We start from the raw sequence: 25,481 nt of genomic DNA on the forward strand, positions 1-25,481 counted from the left end.
CAGCATATTTTATCAGAGATATGGTGTATTTTCACTGTCACTCATGCCTCCCCACCTATCTCCCCCTAAAATGTGCAATGATAAAGGGCAGCTCTGTTGGTCTGCAGTAAAACAGCTAGATTTGAGTCTTGTAGCATCTCAGAGACCAACAAGATTTTGGAGGTGTAAGCTTTTTTTGAAAGGGACCTTTTTATACCCTGAAAATCTTGTTGGTCTCTTGAAACCAGAATGAGGTTCCTTCATGTGGATTTAGGAAGAAAAATATTACTTTCATTTTATGTAGATTATTAATATAGCAGTTAATGAATCACCAAGAAACATTTTCAATGACAGCTGAATGAGCATCTAGAAGAAATTAAGAGTGTGTATATTTTAAGCAAACATGAAGTTGTTGTCTTGGGTTTCTATGTGCTTCAAGTAGTGTCACTGTTAGAGTCAGTCACCTATTTCAAGGTTTTCTGTGCAAATAATGCTACAGAGGCAATACAAAATATAGTGATACAGCCTGGGTTTCCTAATTTTTGAAGTAGCTATATTTATCATTTACCAAATTACCACATTGGTATCTTGAGTTTCTTCCACAGAGCTCAGAAGTTCTGTACTCACAATCTTTTTCGCACATTGACTGAATGCATGGAGAGGGACAGTGGGTGTGATCTATTGTTGGAGGCAGTGTCTACTTCTGTGTGATTGGGAACCATGCATTCCAAATGTTGCTGATCGCATGGAATGAGTGTATGCATGGGTAGTGCTCTGAACAAAGGGGCCGTGCTCACAAACTAGTGACATAGGGAGGTGTGGGCAGAGCCTGCTCTCCATTTCTGCTCATTCAGTAAATATTTAGATGGACAGTGCATATCAGACTATGAATATAGCTATCTGTTGATTTTCACTATACTCAAATGAGATAACCAGATGTGAATTTTGCTGTGATTTGCTACCAGTATAAGTATTGCTGAATGAGGAGGGAACTCATTGGGAAGGCGATTCAGTGGGGTATACAGGGCACTATTAGCAATGCACAGTTGTGCACATTCATCCTGTCCTTTGTGATGGCACTGGATCCCTGTTTTCATTTCAGATTCTTAGAGGTGGAAGATGGACTGGTAGTACTGTACTGACTTGCTTCAGGAATAACCTTGGAACTTACATAGGCTCATTCCGCACATGCAGAATAATGCACTTTCAAACTGCTTTCAATGCTCTTTGAAGCTGTGCGGAATGGCAAAATCCACTTGCAAACAGTTGTGAAAGTGGTTTGAAAATGCATTATTTTGTGCGTGCGGAAGGGGCCTTAGTTTGGAAGATAATGGCTTTCCAAAGGCCATCTTATGTGTTTTGTGGAGAAGTAGGGAATCCCCTTACTACTATGCTTTCATCTAATACATTAGTCAGATTATTTAGTTCTGCTTTTCAAAAGCAGGATATGCTTTGGAGTGTTTTCTTAAGTGGAACATTCTAAGGCTAGAATGGGGTCATTAGTGCCTAAGACAATAGGCCCCTTCAGGAAGACAAAAGTATAATGCCATAAGTTCATCTTTTGTTCCAGAGAGAGAAGTTGCTCTAAGATATTTGAGAGTTATTGCCAGTTTAAGGCAGAGCATGTGAAGGTACCCATGACCTTCTTAGATGAAACTGTAGCTGTTTGACAACCAAAACTGATCCTTTAATTTATGGCTGCAAAGTCAATGGATCAAGAGAAGAGGAAATGAAGCATTTATTATAGAAGCAACAAAAGGGGTCTCAGTCTTTCATTTTATGGCATCTTAAATTCATGGATTAGAAGTAATTCCCCCCTCCCCTCAATGCTTTCCATTTGTAAAAGAAAATAACTCTGTCAGGATGTTAATAGTTTGTTAAAAAATGCCACAAGGAAATACTATCCCCGCCCCCCTTGGTAAAGGCACACCACTTTATCCAACAATAAAAAAAACAGTGTTTCATTTGCTCTTTCAGCATAATATCCATTTCTAGTTGAGAGCCATTTATCTTGTATTGATCCAGGTAATTAGACTTGAGCATTTCTTCTGCAAATGTAATCTGGAAATGCAAAAATGCTGTCAAGTTTCTTTTAAATCAGATGCACAAATGAGCCCCCTGCATGTACTTAGAGCTCTTTTCTGTAAGAAACTTCTCTCTATTGTAGAACTTCTCTATTTTTGATTATTTGGGAAAACTGTACCATTCAGTAAGTGGCATGTTCTGTCTGTCTATCAATCTATCTATCATGCTAAAATTCAGGAACACTCTAGGAAATTGATGGGCAGTAAATTTAGGACAAACAAAAGAAAATACTTGTTCATATAATGCATCAAGAATTATGGGGAACTCACTGCCACAAGATGATACTTCTGCCAGTTGCTGGGTTCAGCGATGGAAGGAGGCTAGGCATCTTTGCCCTTGCCATGGGCTTTGAGGGGAACCAGGCTGGCTAATATGGGAAGCAGAATATCTGTCTAGATTGGTCATTGGTCTGATCTAGGACAATAATTCTTATGGCTATTCTCATATGCAACTTATCACATGCTGTTGCATTCATTAAATGATGATTGCTTTGGAGGAATTAGAATTTTGGAAACATGAGACTTATAGGCTCTTTAAACCTGCTTTGGCTTCTGAAAGCAAACTGATTTTATTTTATTTTTTAAGGTTTCACATACCTTAGCAGTAAGGTCTGTTGTGGTTCTTGAAGACAAATTGATTTTTAAAGATTCTACACACATTAAAGATAAAATGCTGTCTTTATACAATTAATGAAGCTTTAACCCAGGATTTTGAAAATCTGTTTTGTTCTATTTTGTTTTGTTTTACTTTATGTTCAGGTGTGTGACCTTTAAAAAATCAGTTTGCCTTCAGAAACCAGTGCAGATTAAAAACAGACCATATGAAAGGGACCTTAGCTGCTGAGTTTCTCCAAAATGATGATGATGATGATGAAGTAGAAGAAGAAGAAGAAGAATTTGGATTTTTTACGCCCCTTTCTCTCCTATAAGGAGACTCAAAGGGGGTTACAAACTTCTTTCACTTCCTCTCCCCACAACAGACACTTTGTGAGGTAGGTGGGGCTGAGAGAGTTCTAAACAAACTGTGACTAGTCCAAGGTTATCCAACATGAATGTAAGGCCCCTTCCGCACACGCAAAATAATGCGTTTTCAAAACCACTTTCACAACTGTTTGCAAGTGGATTTTGCTATTCTGCACAGCTTCAAAGAGCACTGAAAGCAGTTTGAAAGTGCATTATTCTGCGTGTGTGGAATGAGCCAGGAAACAAATCTGTTTCAAGTCTACCACTCATGAGGAATAGTGAGGAATCAAACACGGTTCTCCAGATTAGAGTCCACCTACTCCAGATTAGAGTCCACTCTACTATACCCTGCTTTTTTCCACAATGTGGATCCATAGTAGCTTGCAATATTGTTCTACAGAAAAATAATAGGATAAATGATAATTACATCTATTGTTTTCTCATTATGGGAAATGCACCGTAATTGTTTGGTCAATAAATATATTAAAAAGCACATTCCTTTTGGGATGTCTTCTCTAATTGTCCAGTATTTAGATAAAATCTTTGGATTGGTATTCTTTGGTGTAGATCTTTCTTGCTAGAGCTGTACAATAATATACCGCTTTGTAACGGGTTCTCCTTAGATTTAAGAGAACCAAATGAATTACTGTCATCAAGACTTGCCATTATTGTGTGAGGCATCTGCATAAGCCTATGTTGCAATAGTTCTATTTGGCCCATTAAACAAATGAAGCTGCCTTATGCAGAGAAAGACCATTGATTTACTAAAGTCAGCATTATCTAATCTAACTGGCAGCAGCTTTGCACAGTCTCAGGCAGAGTTCTATGATCTATGAAAATTAATTTTAAAAAAATCAGTAAGAATACTTCTGATCTCAAAGCAATTATTTAATTATTTAAACTGTGATCTTTATTTCCTAAAAGTTTATCACATTACTTTTTCTGTTGGTGAATGGTTAAATACAAGTTTGATTAGTGTATGATACTAAGTTGATAAGCTTTGTCTTCTATTCATTAACTAATTATTATTACCTGTTTACAATGGCCTCTTTATGACAGATTAACACAGATATTTAAGCATAAGCATAAGCATTTTATTGTCATTGTGCACGCACAACGAAATTTACAGCAGCATTCCTCGATGCACACAATTTCAGACTCATACATCATCCTCACTTTCCCCTTCCTCCACCCATCCCTACACAGCCCCAAATACATCAATATGAAGCAGCGGAGTTTAGCATAGCCACAGCTCTAGAGTAGAAGCTGTCTCTAAGCCTCTTTGTCCTAGTTCTGAGGGCCCTGTATCGTCTGCCAGATGGTAACAGTTTAAAAAGAGAGTGTGCTGGATGAGACGGGTCCCTCAGAATATTTTGGGCTTTATTTAGGCTTCGGGAATTATAGATTTCTTCCAAGGAGGGAAGAGGGCAGCCGATAATCCTTTGTGCAGTAGTGATCACCCTTTGGAGCGCCTTCCTATTCGCCACTGTGCAACTGGAGAACCATACACAGATGCAGTAGGTTAGGACACTCTCTATAGCACAGCGGTAAAAGGACACCAGAAGTTTTCCATCTAGTTGTTGCTTCCTTAAAAGTCTCAGAAAGTACAGTCTTTGCTGGGCTTTCTTAACCACCGCGGCAGTCTGTACGCCCCAGGTCAAGTCCTCTTTAATCATAACGCCCAGAAATTTAAAATTAGCCACCCGCTCCACTTGATCTGAGCTATTCCTTCTATTAAATTGATTTAATGGACTTATTTGGTTCTCAAAGAAGCATCAGAATTACCCTGTGCTTCAGGGGGGCTTTGCACTTAAATTGGGTAACAGTTAACCATGTGTTTAGTGTTCCTCTTTATATTGATGTAGTAAAGAACAAATATAGAGAATGGGTCTTACAGGCTACAAGGATATATTTAATTGAGAACTTTTTAGGTGCTTTGAAAGAACATTATGAGTTCTGTAATATTTCTTACTGTTCAACTGTTTCTTTTTAACTGTGATTAGAATCCCTTTTCAGACATTATGGTGATGACTACCTGGAGTTTAGCAACCACACATAGATTCCAGGGGCGTATCTACAGAAAAAGGTTCCTGAGGCAAGGGTCGAATCCCCACTACCATCTTAGCCAGGTTTTAGAACACAAATTAACCAGGTTTGAGGGACCACCTCCCCATTGCTTGCGTGGCAGATTCCATTTCTGGTGCTCGTTCTCCCCATTAATCCGCATTCCGGCAGGACCTGGTTGCAAGTGGCATAGACCCCACTAACATGGCTCAGAGCTGATCCGAGGGGAGGGATGAGGGTTGAAACCCTGACTCGTTTCCTGTCCTGGAGTGTGACGTGGAATTTGGACAACCAATCAGTGCTGCAATGCGTGCGCAGCCTTTCCTTGGTTTCATTTTCGCTTTTGTGATCAGCCAGCAGAAGGGGATGCAAATGTTAAACAGTCAAATGTGTAACTTTGAATTGTTAATGATAATGATTAACTTTTTGCACAGTTAAACAGTTAAACGTTAAACTTTTACACTCTGGTTTTTTTGATCATGTTCCTACAATGTACGTTTCCGCAGTGGGAAAAGGTCCCACCCCATTAAGGCACGCCAGCCAATCAGGGGAGACTAGCAAAGTGAGCTTGCCTAGTAGTGAGGATTGCTAAGAGTTCTGCAACCGGGTGTATTTGCTGTTTGCTCGCTGTGGTGGGGAGGGAGAAACTCCGATGAAGAGGACATTGTTTCATAACAAACAGGTTTGGATTTGCGTGCAAATTTCAAGTGGGGATTCGACCAAGGTCTCAAATTATGTCCTCCCCCAAACATCTAATACCCATCTTTTAGATACCTGTACCATAATATCAGCTCAAAAATACAAGAAACTCAAAGTAGCATATCCAGTTCTTCCTGTCCCATTTTTACCCTCACACCAATCCTTCATGGCAGTGTAGAAATGTGAAACTTGGTCTCCTAGCTACTGGTCCAATCTACTTCCCTTATTAACAACAACAAAAGCTATATCAAGAGGAAAAAATGTGAAGTATTTTCTTAATGAATTCACCTGTATGCAACTGGCATTTTTTCATTTGGATAAAGTAACTAAAATTAGCTCAACCTCCCCAACTTTTGGATCTGTTTATCATTCCCCCACTCCCAACTTCTGATCTGCCTCTCCCTCCCCAAATTTTATATCTGCAACATTTTACTTTTAAAATAACAAAATATCCACCACTGTCTAACTCCAAAGAAGCTCACACAATGACATTTGAACAGTGCCCTGAAATTCATTTTTTAGAATTCCAATGAGTGAATCATTTTGAATCCCTCTTTAAAAATATTCAAAAGTACACAATGTGCATGGAGTAAACAAAACAATTAACAAAATGAAGATCAGTGTGGAGGAAGGGTCGTGAAAATGGATAAACTTGACAAAGAATTAGGAAGGAAAAGAGAAAGGGATCACAACAATGCCTTCTGTGCATGCTACATGTCATGAACACTGCAAGACCAACAGGCAAGCTGAGAATTGCAGCACTTTGGTGCATTCCTGGTGGGGGGTACATTCTGGGCTGGTGAGAAGCCTTTCTTCATCTGCATATCTCCCAATCTGGGGGCTTCTCTTCTGTCTTTGGCTTCCTTGCTTCTCCACCACTGCAGGATGAAGGGAACATGGATAAAATACTTTGGGTAGGAACAATCTTTTAGAAGTGATTTATTAGGGACAAATGTTCTATCCATTTGGAATGCAATGTGAGGGTATCCTACTGGCCCGGCAGCACAGCTTCTCAGAGGGCAGGCAAGCTCTGGGCTTGGGCTGGCTGCTTCACAAAGAGACAGCCTACCTACTCTCCTGAGGGTGCTCTGTAGCTTTCTGGGATGAGCTGCGGCCAGGTGGTGACTGCTCCAACGCTTTACTGGTGTGGGGGAGGGAAAGGTGGCTGGCTCAATGGGCCTACCATGCGAGTTGCTGACCCATGCGAGTTGCACATGGGGTTCCTTGCCACCCTCTGCCTCCCTGGTTATGAGTCTAATTACATGACTAATAGATCCATTGTGATCACCATGTTGACTGATCAGGAGCTGTTCGTGTATTTTGCACACTGTTTTGTTATGTGCAAACCAACCAATACATTTTCTAGAGTTTTGGTTTATGCATGCAGAAACAGTATCCCTGTGCAAAATATGCATGTCACCCCTGGTCAGATAGTATGGATGCTGCAGATTTGAGAGTCTGAAAAGCATTATACTGTCCAAAGTTTCAATGGTTTCCTAAATGAATTTCAGTGTATTGAATTCATTGTATAAATATCATATATCATATTTGTGTCCACTGGATACACAACAACCAGGACTGGATGTTCATTTGAACATACTACTACTGCTTTAAAAAGCCCTGTTACTAATAGAATTTTCAAAATCGTCAACAAATCACACTTACCTGGATTCCCAGAAAGGTAATGATGATGAAATCTGAGAAACATAATTGCAGTAGATGTACCTAATTATGTTACGGCATTGAAAACTCTGTTTCTAAAATCTTTTCAAGTGAGTAAAATAAAAATAACTCATCTCTCAAACTTGGTAAAATGGAATACATTGGATTAAAATAATGTAATTGCTTCTTTAAATCCAGGTACTCCATTTTGTTGTTTTCTGTTAGAGAGTAAGACTTTTTTTGGCACAGCAGTGAGTCATATCAGTTGAATAGGCAAATTAAACAATAATGTCTTCAGTGTTTGTTTGTTTGTTTGTTTGCTTGTTTGATTTAATAGGCTGTCCCTCCACTTCTGGGCTTACAACATAAAATAACTACAACAAAATAACATCTATACACATTAAACATTCAACATTAAAACAGCTTCATTAAAATGTTCCAGCATTTCCATTAAAATAGAATCATTAAAACATTCTGTCATTTCCACAATTCTACTAGATTTCAAGAGGCATTAGTATTATTAGACTGTATTTGTGCCAAAAGACTGGCTTTGAACCTGGTTCATTTGCAGCTTTTCAGTACAGGTAAATTCAAAACACCAAAATAAATCAGGTAGACCCTCAGGGGATATTGTTATACCACAGACTTAAACTGATGGAAACAGACACCAAGCCAAGAACAGACCACTAGTATGTATCATGGTCCATCAGCATCTTGACAGATTTTCTGCTTTTGTTGCATGGATCTTCAAACAGAGGGATGTTCAAGTTCCCTGGGGTCCACAGTGCCATGACTGCCAATTTGAGTTTAGTTTCTTGGATCCCAAATTGTGTAAGCTTGACATAAGATAGCCAAACAATGTTGATGAAAGACAATTCTCAATGCCAGAAGAAACAGTTTTGGCAGAAAAGATGCTATTTATTTCTCTGACTAATGAAGACAAAGTACAGTTATGAAATCATGCTGCAGCAGTTGTTTTTGAAGAGACATAATGTAATGTGATTTATCCTAAAGTAAAGATAAAATCATACTGATGGGACAGAAGAGGGCATGCAACAGTAAGGCATCAATACATTATGAGATCTGCTTCTGAAAGTTCAGTCAGCCATTAAATCATTTTGATCATCGATGGATCAAAATATGACTACAGAAATCTCTTGTTCTTTTCTGCATTTCTCTGCATTTCTGCCTTATTATTACGAAAAATTAGGAATTATGTGTGATGTACCAAGTAGACATTGTGATTTGTTGGACAGTTAGACAGTTCAAATAATTTAGCACATCAACAAAGATGTTAGTTAAGTTGTTATCATTTTCAGGCTCCTTGGTGAAAACTCACAACAGTAGTAAATGCAGACTTCTTTCTGACTTACAGTGCCATCCTAAACAATGTTATTACCTCCATTAAAGTCTACAACTTAGAACTGTACAACTGTACCTCTATTTAGGATGACACTGTTAATGTTCTTTTAGCCCGCATCCTCCCTCTGATATATAATAGCAAAGGAACTGGCACCCATGTAAATCATGAAAGCACAAAAACAAGACAATCCCATAGAGAAAGTGGGGGTCTCTGGATGGAATCCCTAAATAAGTCCATAGTATTTTAAATTAGCCATCAGCAGAGGTGGGATCCAGCAGGTTCTCACCAGTTCCTGAGAGTGGGTTACTAATTATTTGTGTGTGCCGAGAGGGGGTTACTAATTGGGTCTGCTTTTCCGTCTCCACGCCCTCGCCTCCCCCTCTCTTCTTCTTTCTCGTAGCCCGGAGCTTGCCGGCTAGTAAGAGGAGGGACCCTTTAACTACTGTTGGGTCCAGGGGACTCTTTACTTGCTTGGTAGGCTATTTATTTTGGCACTGTCTGTTCATTTTATGATAAATTGTGATTCACCATGATGCTTGGCCACTTAAAAGCTCTGTATTCCTGTATGTGAGAATGTTATGCTAATCTGTGTCTCTAATCCTGGATTAATTAATGTGAAATATTTGCAGAATATACAGTATGGATTGTGAATTCTAGTTCACAATGGATGATGTTCTGGTTTATTTTTTAAACAGAAGAAGAAGAAGAGTTTGGATTTATATCCCCACTTTCTCTCCTGCAGGAGACTCAAAGGGGCTTACAATCTCCTTGCCCTTCCCCCCTCACAACAAACACCCTGTGAGGTGGGTGGGGCTGAAAGCTGTGACTAGCCCAAGGTCACCCAGGAATAAAAAGGGAGTGTTAATGACTGATTTTAGGTATTTATGGGGTAAAGGATTACAAAGCATTTTGTATAAGTGAAAGGTTAAAGGTACTAACTACTAATGCTTACTCATTTTTTAAAAAAAAGTCATGACCTGTGTATGCTGGCAGTAGCCTTGATATCTAGCTCTTGAATATGCCTATGCAGTAGGAATGGTCCATCGGATCCATGTTTTAATGAATGTGTGTCTTAATCTAAAGTGCAAATTATTTTGAGTATTGAATGTATTAGCCCTTCAGAATATAGTTACAAACAGTGGTGATGGTGAATCTTCACTAAACTGTAGTGACCACTCATGATTTCACAGTTGGCATAAAGTCCTGTTGTTTCCTATGTGGCTGGTTAGCGAAGGTAGAAAACGGGATAATTCTCCCTGTTGGGCTGTTTTAAAAACATGTTTTAGAAATATGGTAAAGTTCCTTGTTTAAGGAAAGTATCCTTCTTTTGATTTCTAGAAACAAAATTAAGTATTTGAAAGTATTAAATATTTGACAGGCAGTCAATTAGAGGAGAAGTAGTTTCTGTTGGCAGTAGATGACGATAGGACTTGCTATAATGAGTTTAAATGATGGACAGAAAGATGCCAGCTGGAAATTAGGAACTTTATTTTACAGTAAGAGTTTTTTACAGTAACGGAGAAATTATTAATGCCCTGCCCCCATAATGCCCGGCCACTCCCCCTTCGTGCCCCACCCAGCCCCATTGGTGCTACACCACTGTTTGAATCCCACCACCATGGGAACCTGTTACTAAAATTTTTGGATCCCACCACTGGCCATCAGGTTAGGAAAGCAGGACAGCTGAAAAAAACCCCATTACTGATGAGAACAGGATACATGCCCAGGAACAGAGATTGAAGTTAAATTATCCTGTTCAGATTCACACATTAAATGAATTTAAAATTAAATTAGCCACTCAGAGTTCTTGAAGATTTGAAGGAGGGGATGGAATTTTGAATTGTTTTACTCTTCTCATGATTACTTGTGGGCCTTTCAGTTTGTACCCTCTGACAGTAGACAATTTCATGCTATTTATTAAATTAACTACATAGTCCAATCAAGAGAGTTACTTTATATTGAAGCCTACCACCAAATGTAAAGAAAAATAATAGCTATCCCCCTTCACCTTCCCCAGAAGAAACAACTACTCCGAGTAAAGAAAAAAGGAACTACAGATGTATGATTTTCTCATACTGCCATGGAATGTTAGTAGCATGAAGGCTCTGCTACCAAAAGGTAAACAAAGAGGAAAAGAAGAATCTGAGATATTTTTTTGGGTGAACCACCTACTGGACCTTACCCTGTGCCTAAGTTTGTGAATCAATCAATCAATCTTTTTTCCCCTTTACTAACTTGCCTGGGCACAAGATTATTTCCCCTTGTCTCTACTGTCACAATAGAGGTATATCCTTACTTAGCAAGACTTCCTTCGATTTAGCATGGGATCTGGGAGAGTGTATTGTATTTCTAATGCTTCAGGAGAGGTTTGGTGCTTGTGCTCAGACTGATGGTGGTTGTAAAGCAGTGTGCCATGCCCATGCTTGGCAAGCTTTCTTGGGGTTCACACAACATATGGAAGATATGTATGTGCCTTGCTCAAAATGGCCTGTTTAGAACTGAGAAACCTCCATCTAGGGTGCACGGAATGATCATAATTGCTTTTAGTGGTAAAAGAGGACGCCTTTGGAAATCTGACACAGAGTAGTGAGTGAAACTGAAAAATGGCTGCTGCAGGAGGTGGAGACAACCACAAAATGGCTGCCACAAAAGTCAGGGTCAACAAAAAAAATGGTTGCTGTAGGAAGTGGAGCCAACGGAAACTGTCAGGGAGTTTGTTATACAGAACTGTAATAGTAGCTTCTCAGTATTTCAGTCAGAAGTTCCATTTTACAGGATGTGATTTAAATTAACATATTATTATTAATATATATATACATAGCTTACCTTCAGTCAGAAAGTGAAGATCCTTGTGTTATGTATGTTGGCAGCTGTTGTCAAAGCAATGTTGTTGTTATTTAAATCTGCACAAGCAATCAGATCTCCAATGGTCAATAAGAAGCCCTGATGGGCAAAAGCCCTATTTGGTTTCTTCCACTTTCTAAAAACATTTTGTGGGTGCTAGGAAATATGTCAACAGGTGCTATGGCCTGGGGATTCTCATGTTAGAAGATGAGAATGCATCAACTGACACCAATTTCCATTGTTACACCCAGTACACCGTTCTATATACTTCATTACTCAGGCTGAAAGGGCAATTTGCTCATTATAGCTGAACCTCAGCAATCAATACTATACAGCTATTGTACTGTAGCACAAGCATAATGAGATTCAGGATTAGGTAAGCAAAATAAACCTTTGAAATGTACATCTTGTTCTCCATTACTACAATCCCATTTGAATGGAGGGGTTGTTGTTTTTTTGTGGTAATCTCCAAAAATTATGTTCTGGCAGTATGTACTATATCATACCTGCTTTTGTAATGTTGCTAGAACTAATCAAAAAGAAGAAGAAAAAGATGGTACATGGAAAAACAGTGATGGTTCACAACAGCTATTTGAAGAGTTTTACTAAATCATTTTCATTTAATGGACAAATGGTAGAACACATGAGTTTTTTCTTTCTCATTTCAGACTTGGAACATTTTTCCTCCTTTTGAATAATTATGCCTACATTCCATCTAATATTTTATGCCTCTGATATGGTACTTTCTGACATTTCACACACAATGTAGCGGATTTAAATCTCTCTAATCTAGCCTATTTTGTCATGGGAAACTAGAACAATAAATTAGAGAATAATTTTTTTATTAAGGCAGTGAACTGGGATTAATGTTTGAATTAGCCACACATTTCCTGATTTCTTTGAACAATTTGGGTGTCCTTGGGTGTTCTTATCTTTGTACCACAATCAACTCATATATAATGTATTATATTTATGTAATATATACTCTTATACTTAAGGAATATACAACTCTGTTTTATAAATATGGTTGTTTAATTTATAGCTTTTATTGTTGCAAACTGCTGCTTAGGTTTTAATGGTTTTAATGTTTTATGTTGTTGATTTGCTGTTCGATTGAACAGCCATATTGTGAGCCGCCTTGAGCCCTTCGGGGATAAGGCGGCCTATAAGTTTAACAAAATAAATAAAATAAATTATGTAATATATACTCTTATACTTAAGGAAGAATTGTTACATAATTATGAAGTTGGGAATAGGTAAACAAAATGTAACCATGATATGGACTTGTATCATCCCCATCTGTTGGTTAAGGCTTCTCTGTGTTATTTGTTCTCAATTTGTTCTCAATGTGTTCCCTGCTAAGAGCACTAATTAAAAGCTGAGGAAGAGAAAGGTCAGCCTGGCACTATGCACATGTAGTTGACCATGGAAGCAGTATGTGAAGCAAACCATGCATCTAATATCCAAGCATATCTAACTATGAAACATGTTGGTTATTTTAGGTCAGAAGGTATGCTATGGTGATTCAACACATCCATGTTACAAGATAGCTTATTTCCACGATGTGTCCAGACGTGTGGGTTTCCAAGAGGCCCGCCATGCCTGTGAAATTGATGGTGGTGTACTCCTAAGCCTACAAAGTGAAACAGAACAGACACTAATAGAAAATATGTTGCAGAACCTAACAAAGTCAGGCTATGGAATTTCTGATGGTGATTTTTGGATTGGCCTGTGGAGAAGTGGAGATGGTCAAGCTACAACAAATGCCTGCCCTGATCTTTACAAATGGGCAGATGGTAGCACTTCACTTTTCAGGTAATGTTTGTGTGGTTTTATCCAAAGACTTTTGGCTTACATTACAGGTGAAAATTATTTGGGTTGGATTTAAAATAGTCAGATAAGGTAGCTGCATAAGATTTCAAAAAACCCTGACAGAAAATGAGTCCTATGCAGATTGTCACTATGTGATATATATGAAAATTTAGTCAGAGGTATCCCTAAATGTGTAAGGCAAGTAAAATCCACCATTACTTGCCTGTCCTGCTGCTTTTTCCCCATCTTTCTTTCCTTGTTTATGGATTCCTTGGGAACTTTTCATCTTTCCACAGCCTCATCTGCATTCTTCAATGAGGTTCTTGTCTCCTTCAGCTATAGTCCAACCAGTCATATTCAGCTATAGTCCAACCATATTGCAGTGATATTGAGATTAGGACTGCAAGGCTGAGTGGGCCATGAGGCCGTGACATTACTGTGTCTACCTTACTGTCACTTAATGACCCAAAGTGAGGTAGAGTTGCTTTAAGAATCACCAGACATTCTGTGATAAAATCATACAATTCCCAGTGATTTCTAGATTCTTACAACTCTTCTGGATTTTCTCCAGAAGTGATGTAGTGGCCCAATGGTATCAGTTTTTTTCTCCTGCAGCCCTAATAGTGGCAGGCAAATAGGACTGCCAGTATTCTTCTGGTAGTCCTAACTCAGGTGTACACAAAATTATGGGACTATCTGGAGAGTACGTGTTGATGCCTCTTGAGAGGTAAGACCCTGCAGAAACAATACTGTTTGTATTTGTTAGATTCAAACCTGGAAGAGTGTTGTTGTTTTTCCCAGATAGTAACTGTGCAGCCTGTTTCTCAGGTCTGTAGGTTTACATTTATTCTTGAGCTTTTGGTTTCCAGAGCAATTAAGCAAGGCAGTCTTTGCCATTTCCTTAAGAGACAATTCTTACGTGACTTTTTGTTTTTGCAAGTGAATAGGGGAATTGTGTGACAAAAAGCCACAGAACAAATAGTGGCTGGATATGATCTACCTTGTTATTCTGTTTTCTGGAGAACCCAAAGGAAAATATAAAAGGATCAGACTAGCATATTTTTGGTTAAATGCCATTTTACTATAGGTTTTATTTTATGTTCATCTCTGATATAGCAGAGAGCGGGTCTGTTTATCCATATCCTAGTTCTATTTGGGGAGAATTATATTGAAGTTCTGAAGGATACATCTAATCTGACCTAACCTCAAACATTTTAGGTGCTTTATATTTTATTATGAAGTGAATAACTATCCCGAGTTGAATAGTGCCTGAATTCAAAAGAGGAGGAAAGATTGGTGGATTTCCAATGTAATTGTTGCTTTATTTGTACATTATGTCAGAAATTGGTATACAGATGAACCTTCCTGTGGGAGTGAAGCATGTGTTGTGATGTATCATCAGCCAACTGCTAATCCTGGCTTGGGAGGGCCCTACCTTTACCAGTGGAATGATGACAGATGCAACATGAAGCACAATTTTATCTGCAAGTATGCTCCAGGTAAGCAATGCCAAAGTCAGTCTTCATGTGTCATTCAGTCTTCATGTGTCATTTCAGTTTAACTTTTCAATATAAATATTGGTTGTATGTTGCAGTTTAAAAATTCTTAAAACATTGCATAACAAAAGAAGTTTCAGACAAAATCATGCCACCAAAGGAAAATAGCCTCATCTTGGTAATTTTCGTTCTAAGCTGCAAGAGTGGGATTGTATTTCTATGATCGTTGTTCTAAAACTGGAGTTGCTTTGATACTCAGCCTAGAAGTGAAACACCTTATAATTCCTTATCAGTATAGTACTTATAAAATACAGCCCTTACTCCAAGGAGCAACAGGTTGACATACTTCATCCTTCCTTTCTCCATTTTATCGTGTAGGAGGTAGGTTAGGCTGAGAATATGTGACTGGCTCAAGGTCACCCAGCAGGCTTTCATGGCAGAGCAAGGACTTGAACGTGAGCCTTCCAGATCCAAGTCCCATATTCTGCCACTATACTATTCAGACAATTAGGAAATGGGGGGAAAAAGCTGAATCAACTTGTCATTTTTATAGACATAGGCAATAAGAACATAAGAAGAGCCCTTCTGAATCAGTTCAGTGGTCCATCTAGTCCAGTACCCTGTCTCACACAGTGGCCAAACATTTCATCTATAGGTCTAACAACAGGGGATACAGGCTGAAACATTCCCCTGATGTTGTCTCATGGCACTGGCAGGGATTAGCATATTCAATTAAGTAATATTTTTAGAGCCTCTTCACTTTCATATTTGAAAGATAACATGCAAGAGCCTGCACATCGCTGGGGGTGGGGATGAGCCTGATGCTTTGTGTGTCTGCATCATGTGACCAAATTACAATAGCCTCAGCATGGTCATTTTAGCTTCTTTACCAACCAAGCCACTAGTCTCTGAGACAGAGATTTAAGATCTTATTTCTTCCTTAACAACTGAAAAATGTCCTGGGGAGAATATGATTCCCTTGGAAATATTCAAATTCTCCCCTGACTGGTAGGTGCTGGAAAATAAGCATCATGGTTCCGATTCACAAGAAAGGATATGTTAACTATAACTGCTGAATTGTACAATAAAAATATTTTGACTGAATTGGAGGAAATGGAAGCTTTTAACTACATTATTCACCTCCATCAGGCTGGCTTTTGTAATGGCCAAAGTATTGTTGAACATTGCCAAACTCTTTTCTATGTATCTAGCCTAGACGTTAATGGTCCTACTAAAACTCTTTTTGTGGCTTTTATAGACTTGGCAGTTCGATTTCATCAACAGAGATTGCTTTTGGACAAAGTTAGCCACAACCAACATAGACCTATTATTCCTGATCTGGGAACTATATACAAACCTAAATTAGGGTCAGATGACGTGTACCACCCGGGGGACATATGGGTTAAATGTCCTTGGGCTGTGGCCATTTAGTCATGTGGGGGTGGAAAATTGCCCCCTACACCCCTCCTCCTTCCCCCAGGTCTAGCGGGTGGGGCTGAGAGAGCTCAGAACTAGGCCAAGATCACCCAGCTGGCATGTGTTGAAGTGCACAGATCAATCTTAGTTTCCCAGATAAGCCTCCACAGTTTAAGTGGCAGAGCAGGGAATCAAACCTGGTTCTCCAGATTAGAGTGCACCTGCTCTTAACCACTACACCACTGCTGGTCTTAAAAGGTGAAGGTCAAGAAAGTGTTCTTGGAGTATTCATGGAATAGCTATCAACCAATGTAGTCCATTCATATACCTGGGTCTGATCTTCACTAAGATTCTAAACTGGAACACACACTTGGCAACCACAAGATAAGAACATAAGAATATAAGAAAGAGCCTGCTGGATCAGACCAGAGTCTATCTAGGCCAGCACTCTGCTACTCGTAGTGGCCAACCAGGTGCCTTTGGGAGTTCACATGCAGGATGTGAAAGCAATGGCCTTCTGCTGCTGCTGCTCCTGAGCATCTGGTCTGCTAAGGCAACTCCAGGAGAACATGGTCACTCCCACCTAAGGATCCTACCATTGCCACTTGATTAACCAGTTCATCATTGTTGGTTAAGGTAAGATCTAAAATAGCCAATCCCCTTGTTGCCTCTTAAACCTCTGGACTATGAAATTGCCTGCAAGGTCAGTGAGGAATTTGTTCGACCTTATAGTCTTGACTGAGTTTGAATTCAAACAAGTATCAGGATAATTCAAATCTCCAGTTACTACTGCTTCTCTCCTTTCTGGTGAACTGATAACTCTGCCCTGTATAGAAAAGAGAACCTAAGTTTTCCCAGTATTTGAATCCACTGTTGAAGTTAAGAGTAAACTCTGAAACACATTGTTAGCAACCCAGCAAAAGGGAAGGGCCATTATTCAGTGACAGACCATAAGATTTTCATGAAGTAGTTCCCAATCTCAGTTCTTAATGCCGCCAATTATAGGTTACCAAGTAAATTGTGTTAGGAAAGATGGTTCTCAGTGTGACTCCCTGGAAAACCACTGACATCAACAGTGGACAATTTTTATCTAGGTTGGTCAATGGTGTGAGGCAACCAGCTTCATGTGTTCATTGCCTTTTTCCCAAGCACAACACGGTATTCCCAGTGCATGACAGCTCTCTTCCTTTTAATCTGTTAAAAGAGGAGGTTTACATTTAAAAAAAATGATACAGGGTTTTTTTTAAAATGAATATTGTCTTTCAATATATGGTGATGTGTGTAAAACAATGTAGATAGTCTGCTTTTGTTTTTCATTGTTGACCCATTGATTTAACAGATGACATCCTTGAAAAAGAATTAGGAGATAGAGCAGATCCAGATTATGGTAAGAAACATTTGGATTGAATTGCAATTGTGAAGTAATATAATCTCATTCATCATTTACAAAATCTGAACAATCCTATAAATTAGAAAAGCAGACTAGCAGTAGAATAGATGAACCCTATAGAGAATAATATTTGTCATGTATGTTTTTATAAGCAGATAGATATATTTTGAAATATTGTAGGTTGTAACTCCTATTCCAGATGTGATCCCAGTGGTACATTAAAGTCCTGTGGACAATAGTATCACCCAGCCTTTATTTGCTTTTCAAGCTGATGAGCTGTGAAATCGGCATTGCCTCTCAAAGTACAATAATGTGAGCAGATGCTGCAACACAGAAATTAATTTTGTTGTTGTAATGCTTAATTTCTTTTTCAGAAGTCCAAACAACAGTGCCAGCAGGGAAGCCTCATGATTCAAGCAACCCAGAAGATAATTTTCCTGTGGTTGTTACTGAAACTGGTAACTGATGCACATATGATTGATTCTATTTGAGTAATATTTTTGCAAAAGACATAAACCCTGAAGGCATGCAATTATCATTTATTACTAACTTGAGTAAACTGGCTGTGCTCCCAGAAACTAAAAATGAAACTAAGATCCAGGATAAGATATCAAGATGTTGTTCTTGCAAACATCTTTTTAAGGGAAGGCAACAACTTTTTAAGGTGAAATTTACCATAAGACACATTTTTCCTATCAATTCTGCCAAACCTCTTCTTCCTGAGAGGATTTCTTTCTTCCTCATCTTTTTGGATCGCACAGAATAAAATAAACTGCAGTTAGATTTACATGTCCCATCTTGATTCTCTGCATGATATTTGAAGGGAATAGCTCCCTGCATAGTTAGCTAACATGATTTTGCAAAAATGTTTTATTCATAAAGAAGTTTTAGAATAATTGCTTTCCAGTCAGTTATTTTGACAATGAGTTGATGAACTGGGGAACAGTTTGCTGTAGTAGTTTGGTGAAGCTTGTCATTGCTATCCAGATGGAAACCTTAGAAGATGTCTTACTTTTAGGTGTGTGGCCTCAAAAATACCTATAAATTACAGTTATGCACTAAAAAACCTTTGAAGATGAAAAAACCCTAAACCAGAGAGATCTGTCAATACACTATAGAGATAACGCTGAAAATTGCTGTATAGTACATACATTTCTCAATAAACAAATCACCACTTAGATAAGCATCATAACTCAGAACTAACTTACCCTAAATATGCCCAAGCTAAGTCACTTAAATATTAATAATTTTTTTAAAAAAAATATTCTATTCCATGCAGTCTAAATCAGTGTCATTGAAATAATGGTATCAGTCCACACACCTAAATGTAAATCTTTGGAGTGCACTTAAGTACAAACAATTTTAAAAATTCAACAATAAATAAGGTATCTATCAAATATGACATGTATCCAATATAACTCAAAATATAGAAAAGATAAGGAACAAAAAGAAAAAAGACAAAAAGATATGCAAAGATAGAAGATTATACACACACACACACACACACACACACGAATGGACAGCAAGAACAGGAGGGTGCAAGTCAGTGCTTGATGGCACGATTTCCTTCACTCTCCTCAGTTAAGCACCACCACTCCCTTTGGCTGCCTTATAAAATTCCCTACTTAGGTTACTGAAGTATTTCCAACAGCAATAGGATTGAGGCAACTGCTTCTATAGCCTCCGTTGTTTTCCTGCCCCTCCAGTCATGTATACTGCAAGCTGTCTCCTTTGAGTTCTTGACGTCTTCCCTTGCTCCCTTTGCTTTTACATGTTTAATGCCAATGGGCATGATGTGATGCAGTCAATTCCTGACAGTAACTGCTGACAACTCCTGGGTGAGCCCCGGTCACCTGCCCCACCAGTGAGATGCTCAATAGCTTGCTCTTTCTGAAGTTTGGTGAACTTCATCCTCTTGCAAGCAGCCGCAAAACACCCTCCCGACCGATGAGATGGGTAGTATTCTCTAAGCCTCTAGTATTGAGGACTTGAGTAACTCCCAAGCTGTTTCCAGAGATTTAACCCTCCTAACTGTTCCTTTCAGCTTCTTTTTCACCAGGTTCCTCCTTTTAGAGAAGTCCTCTCTTTTAAAGTCAAATGTAATTGTATATTCCCCAGATACACACATATTCTCTCTCTCTTTCTTTCACACTCTCTCTCTCACACACATGCATATGTCTTATCCATTTAATAGGGACTTAATAGGTAGAAATTATCATTTGAATTTTTACATGGTATAGAAAGGAATAAACTGCTTGGTAAATAATTTCCCATTAAGTCTCCATTAAGAACAGATGAAAAAAACCTTGGATTTATACCCTGCTTTTCTGAGCCATAAGAAGGCTCAAAGTGGCTTGCAAACTCCCTTTTTCTCCATAACAGACAGCCTGTGAAGTAAGTGGGACTGAGAAAGTTCTGAAAGTACTGTGATTATTCAGCTGGCTTCATGTGTAGGAGTGGAGAAACAAATAAGATAAGAATCCAGCACTCATGCAGAGGATGAGGGAATCAAACCCAATTTTCCAGATTAAAGTCCACCGCTGTTGACCACTACATGACACTGGCTCACAAGATGTTAAAGAAACAGGACTTTTTTTTCTTCAGCCACTCTTTACATAGCAAAGAATGACCTACTGGGTATGTTGTGGGAAGGATACTCAATTCAAGCCTGATGGGCCTCATCATTGTCCTGAATAAAGTGCAAAATTCTCCTGCAATTGCACATGAGTTAATTGCAGGCAAGTTTTCAGGTTTAAGGTTTTGTTTGTGCTATTATCGATTGCTGCTTAAAGAAAAGCATTTAAAAACTATTAACACTTTGGTATCCTGTGACATCCTAAAGACTAACATGTGTGATATAAACATTCCTGTGCTATGTTGTCCCTAACTCAGTATGTGAACAACTGGTTTTAGGTATTTTTTTAATTAGTTGTATACAATGGTATAACAAAAGAGGCATTCCATATAGTTTAGTTACATAGAAATGCAATGCTATAACCTCAATGAAAAGGCATTAATGGAACCCTTTTTCTTGTAGGTTTAATTCCCAATCTAATTTATGTTGTTATACCAACTATACCACTGCTCTTGTTGATATTAGTGGCTTTTGGGACTTGCTGTTTCCAGATGCTACAAAAAAGGTAAATATTATATATGGCCAAGATTGGATCTTATGCTCATGCACTGTGAAATTCATACTTCCATTTGCAAGCTGTTCATGTTCAAGGCCATTTCATATGCAAAGCCATGCACATTTTCACTGCAATATTAACTTTGTCCCAGTGATATATGCTGGAATAAGGGAAAAGTATATTTAATAATCCGCCAAAGGAGTTAGAATGGATACACAGACTGCAGTACTTAATGATGTGAATGTCCAACAAAATCTTTTTGCTTCTGGATATTTAGTGCAGAAACAGCATTCTGGTAGAATGGCTGGAAAAAGCCACCTTCCCATACATATGGAAAAGATTTAAGAATGGCAGACTGTCATTATATTTGATGTATGTTGGTTTAGTGCCTCTTCAACTAAAAACTGAATTTATCATTGGCCGTTTCCGCACGGCCTCCCTGTCGCCTCCACGCCGGCGAGAATTCCGCCGGCGTGGAGGTGAAGGCCGTTCGCATGCACGCATGCGAGCGGCCGCAGCAGAGGCCGGCAAACGGCAGGCGGCTCCGCATGGAGCCGCCTCTTCTCAGGTTTCCCGTCCACTCACCTTGTCCCGGTCGCCAGCCTGCTGGCCGTCGAAGCCCATACGCCGCTGCCCTCCGACCTCCAGGGGTCGGAGGACAGCGATGGGCGGGCTTCGACGGCCAGCATGCTACGACGGGGACAAGGTGAGTGGGACGGGCCAGGGATACAGCGTGTTCCCGGTGGCGCGGTTCGCACCGCGCAGCCGGGAAGACGCTTTCCCCCCAACAACAACCCTTTAAAGGGTTGTTGTTTAGGGCGGCCTGACGCCGCCCTGGGGGGAAGGAAGCGCAGTCAGGTCGGCGCTGCTGCGTTGCAGCAGCGCCGCCTTTGCGAACGGCGGCCTGGGGGCGGCGTTTTTACCGCCCCCAGGCCGTCGTTTTTGGCCCATGCGGAAAGGGCCATTGTTTTTTTTTCTTATTCTGCTTGCATACCTTTCCAATATTTAAAAAAACTCCCTAAAAACTGTGGAGCCAAGATCCATAGCCCCTTTCGCACATGCGCAGAATAATGCACTTTCAATACACTTTCACAATCATTTGAAAGTGGATTTTGCTATTCTACACAGCTGCAAATGCATTGAAAGTGGATTGAAAGTACATTATTCTGCATGTGTGAAAGGGGCCCATGATTGTCCTCCAAGACTGGATCAGTACAGTCCTTTCATCCATAGTGTGCTCACTTTCAGAAAATTATGATCGTTCTGTGCTGTATGAAACCAGTGCTTTTAGTCTCAGACAATACGAGGAGAAACATCACCTGGGTGTAACTCTCAACATAGGGCTCCGACCAAAACCGGCACTAAAACTGTGCTTAATCAGACTTATTTATATAACTTCCTTCTGCATTTTTGCTTCTGTCTGTAGCACCTATTGATATGCATGTAGAATGTGGAAACAATTGACTGAGGACACAGGAAAGTCTGAATAAAAGTTTGAGGAAGATAGAGTTGGCATAGTATCCTGAGTTGGTTCCACTGGATTTGTTCTGCTAGTGATAGCACGATCCTCTGACATAACGTGTCTCTTCTTAACACTCTTGCATCAGAAGGAAGTACCTTGTGCAAGAAGAAGGTGCCGCTAATCGGAACAAATCCATATGAACCAATCCCCTTTGTTGATCTTTGCATCCACCTTGAAAGAGGGGTTCTCAGTCATGTTATTTTTGCTTCTGTAGAGATAACTTATGATAGTGCCCCTTATAATATTAAATTTAAAAGTAAGGGCATGGAAAAGTCTGTGTTATCCTCCCATTAAGGTGGTAGTAAAGCCAAACATTTTCCCTGTGCTTCATGGCAACCAACACCTCATTCATTCTTAGCTACTTTCCCTTTCCTTTCTTCCAGGGAAGCAAGGAGAAACTGCTTCAATGACACATCTCCATTATCATCTGAATGCCTTGCAGAAAGTTTAGATTCTAACTTGGTATATTTCTCAGACTGAATGAGTATATTTCAAAGTTGGAACAGCAATTCCTGCCAGTTTCCGCAAACTATCCCATGGTCTCCCCATAAGTGTTGCACAAATTCCTGAACTGGTATTAGTTATCCTCATTCAGCTTGAAAGTTAAGATTATCTGTATTAATTATAGATGTGCTTTATGGTATAGTTTTCTACAATACACACTTGTACATTGTTACAACTGTGGTATATTAGTCAGTGTTCATTAGATTCATCCCACAGTGCTAGTCTAATGTTTAAAAGCTGACACCAACTGTGAATTATAAGTTGGGTGGGTCCTTATACCCAATTGTCTTGCCTGATGTAGGTTGGGTAACAATTGAAAGAGAAATCTTGCATGATTGATACAGCAGTGTCCTGAAGTCATGGAAAAAGAGCTGCCATGACAGCATTGGAGAAGTATAAAGGAAACCTATGGTAATGGAGAAATGTCTTTATACACAAAGTTGGTTTCCAAGCACAGTATATTAACAATAGAGTGAAGAATCAACACCATTTTATTAATTATAACGTGCAGTGACTTTATGTCCAAATGAGGTACTCATTAGTAGATATTTGAGGGATTTAGGATCACTTACAAAAGCTTTCAATCAGGTTATTAATGAAAAAGTCTCACATAATTTTCACAGGTAAGTCTAAAATGCTCTTGGTTTAATATTGTTGGTATTAAACAGTTAAGATGTGAAACAATACCTACAACACATGAAACATGTTTTTTGAGTTGGGGCCAAAAAAAGTGAGTGGAGCTTCATTTACAGAATGAACCTTTCCATCTTTTCCTTCATGCTTTGTTTCCTTTCAAAAAAAAAGTTGCCCATGATGGTCAGGAGTCTCTCAAAAACAATGTTGGATTCCACAATGAGAAAGAGGGACATTCCACAATGAGAAAGAGGGAGGGAGTTGGCAGAAATAATTTCCCCCTCTTCTACAAATAGAAATGCGCTCCCACTCATGGAAAGAAAATCCAGACCATTTGTATGGTAAATTAACTGGGTTTAGCACAGTCCAAAAGCAGGCATGCATGGACCATTTAGATCCACGAAGTAGTGCATGTCCTGTAAAATAACTTATGTACTCTTAGCATGAAATGTTAAGACTAAAACTAGTTTGCAGTTATGTGCATAATTTTGTTACAGGTGGCCAAATAAAGCATATTCAATAGTAGAAGCAATTCTGCATCTTTTTATAATAGTTATTTCTACTGTATCATTGATCTTCTACTGCACCCTTAGCTAAAACTAAGAGGGGAATATATATCCTGTAACACTATAAATGTACAAATGTGTTTTTAATTTTTTCAGTAAAGGAAGAACAAAAACTAGTCCGGACCAGTCTACGCTATGGATTTCAAAGAACCCAAGGAAAGATAGTAGCATGGAGGTATAGAACTATGACTGAAAAGCAAGGAGAAATAGCATTTTTTTACATGCAGGGTCTCTTATATTGTCATGTCAGATATTAGCTTGGAATGGCTTGAAATTGAAAAGGATCAGCAACATGAACTGGAAGCTCCCCCTTGAGGCAACTGTTCAAATATTTTTTTTTATATGCAATGTTTTATTTTTAATTCAGCAGCAAAATGTGTCATTTTAAAATGAAAAGAATGCATTTATTTTGCTAAGGAAAATGACTCCACTACAGATTGCAAGAAGATGGACTGAACATTTGGATTATATATTGGAAAATGTCTACTGTATAGGTCAGTTCTAAAACAATTGTTTCTAGTTTAAATTTAACCTTTTCCCCTTAGTTTCTCATACGTTGTATCTAAATTGATGTTCTGTAAATTCAGTTACTATAAATTTACAGTGTAACAAAGTAATTTATCTTTGCATAAAAATTTGATAAAATATTGATTGGTTTCAGAAGTGATTTCCCTGTTCTAATTTTCATCCACTTCAGTAAAGGTGCTTGAAAGTCCTGTGGGACTCATCTGCGGTTAAGGATGCACAAACTTGTAAATGTTCTGTTCTTTGGTATTCTTTAAAGTTTGAGGAGTCCTTCTCCTTTACTAACTAGTTCCTTTTTTAATAGCTAAAATCAGTCCATTCTTTTTATGTCACTATGATTCTTATTTTATGCTTTTTAGTGTCTTTTGTGGGTAGTAATCTTATTTTTAAACTCATTCAAATATGCTCCTTCACATGAAAAAAAAAACACCCCTTCCATTTCCCAGAGTTGTAAATGGGCTGGCATTTATAATCTATTGTTTTGGTTTCCTTCCCTATGTTATTTGTTTATTTATTTAGCTTGTACCCTGCTTATTATTATTCAACAATAATAATACACAATTTAAATTCATGAACTCATTAAAAATTCAGTATAAAGCTAAAATTAAATGGTGTCAATTCAGTATAAAGCTAAAATTAAATGGTGTCAATTCAGTATAAAGCTAAAATTAAATGGTGTCAATTCAGTATAAAGCTAAAATTAAAAACTAAATACAACATGGGGCCCAATCATAAAGAAGGGACAAAATAATCAAATCAAATGAAGATATTACAGAATAATTATGAAAAAGAGAAAGGGGAAGGGGAGAGGGAAGGCCAGCAAGATGG

General features: G+C 38.7%; 1 protein-coding gene across 2 annotated transcripts in view; it reads left to right on the forward strand.

Moving 5' to 3' along the window:
- Positions 1-25,232, forward strand: part of CHODL (chondrolectin) — a 39,033-nt gene extending 13,801 nt beyond the window's left edge. The window contains exons 2-8 of one of the 2 annotated variants that reach the window (XM_048495359.1): positions 13,161-13,473; positions 14,812-14,969; positions 17,722-17,769; positions 18,147-18,230; positions 20,810-20,912; positions 22,809-22,887; positions 24,225-25,232. In XM_048495359.1, the coding sequence (XP_048351316.1) occupies positions 13,161-13,473; positions 14,812-14,969; positions 17,722-17,769; positions 18,147-18,230; positions 20,810-20,912; positions 22,809-22,887; positions 24,225-24,227 (788 nt within the window). In that variant the 3' untranslated portion in view covers positions 24,228-25,232. The remainder of the gene's footprint in view (positions 1-13,160; positions 13,474-14,811; positions 14,970-17,721; positions 17,770-18,146; positions 18,231-20,809; positions 20,913-22,808; positions 22,888-24,224) is intronic. The other variant, XM_048495358.1, reaches the window with a different exon arrangement.
- Positions 25,233-25,481: the final 249 nt, after the last annotated feature.

Source organism: Sphaerodactylus townsendi, linkage group LG04 (assembly GCF_021028975.2).
Source record: "Sphaerodactylus townsendi isolate TG3544 linkage group LG04, MPM_Stown_v2.3, whole genome shotgun sequence".
Taxonomy (NCBI): domain Eukaryota; kingdom Metazoa; phylum Chordata; class Lepidosauria; order Squamata; family Sphaerodactylidae; genus Sphaerodactylus; species Sphaerodactylus townsendi.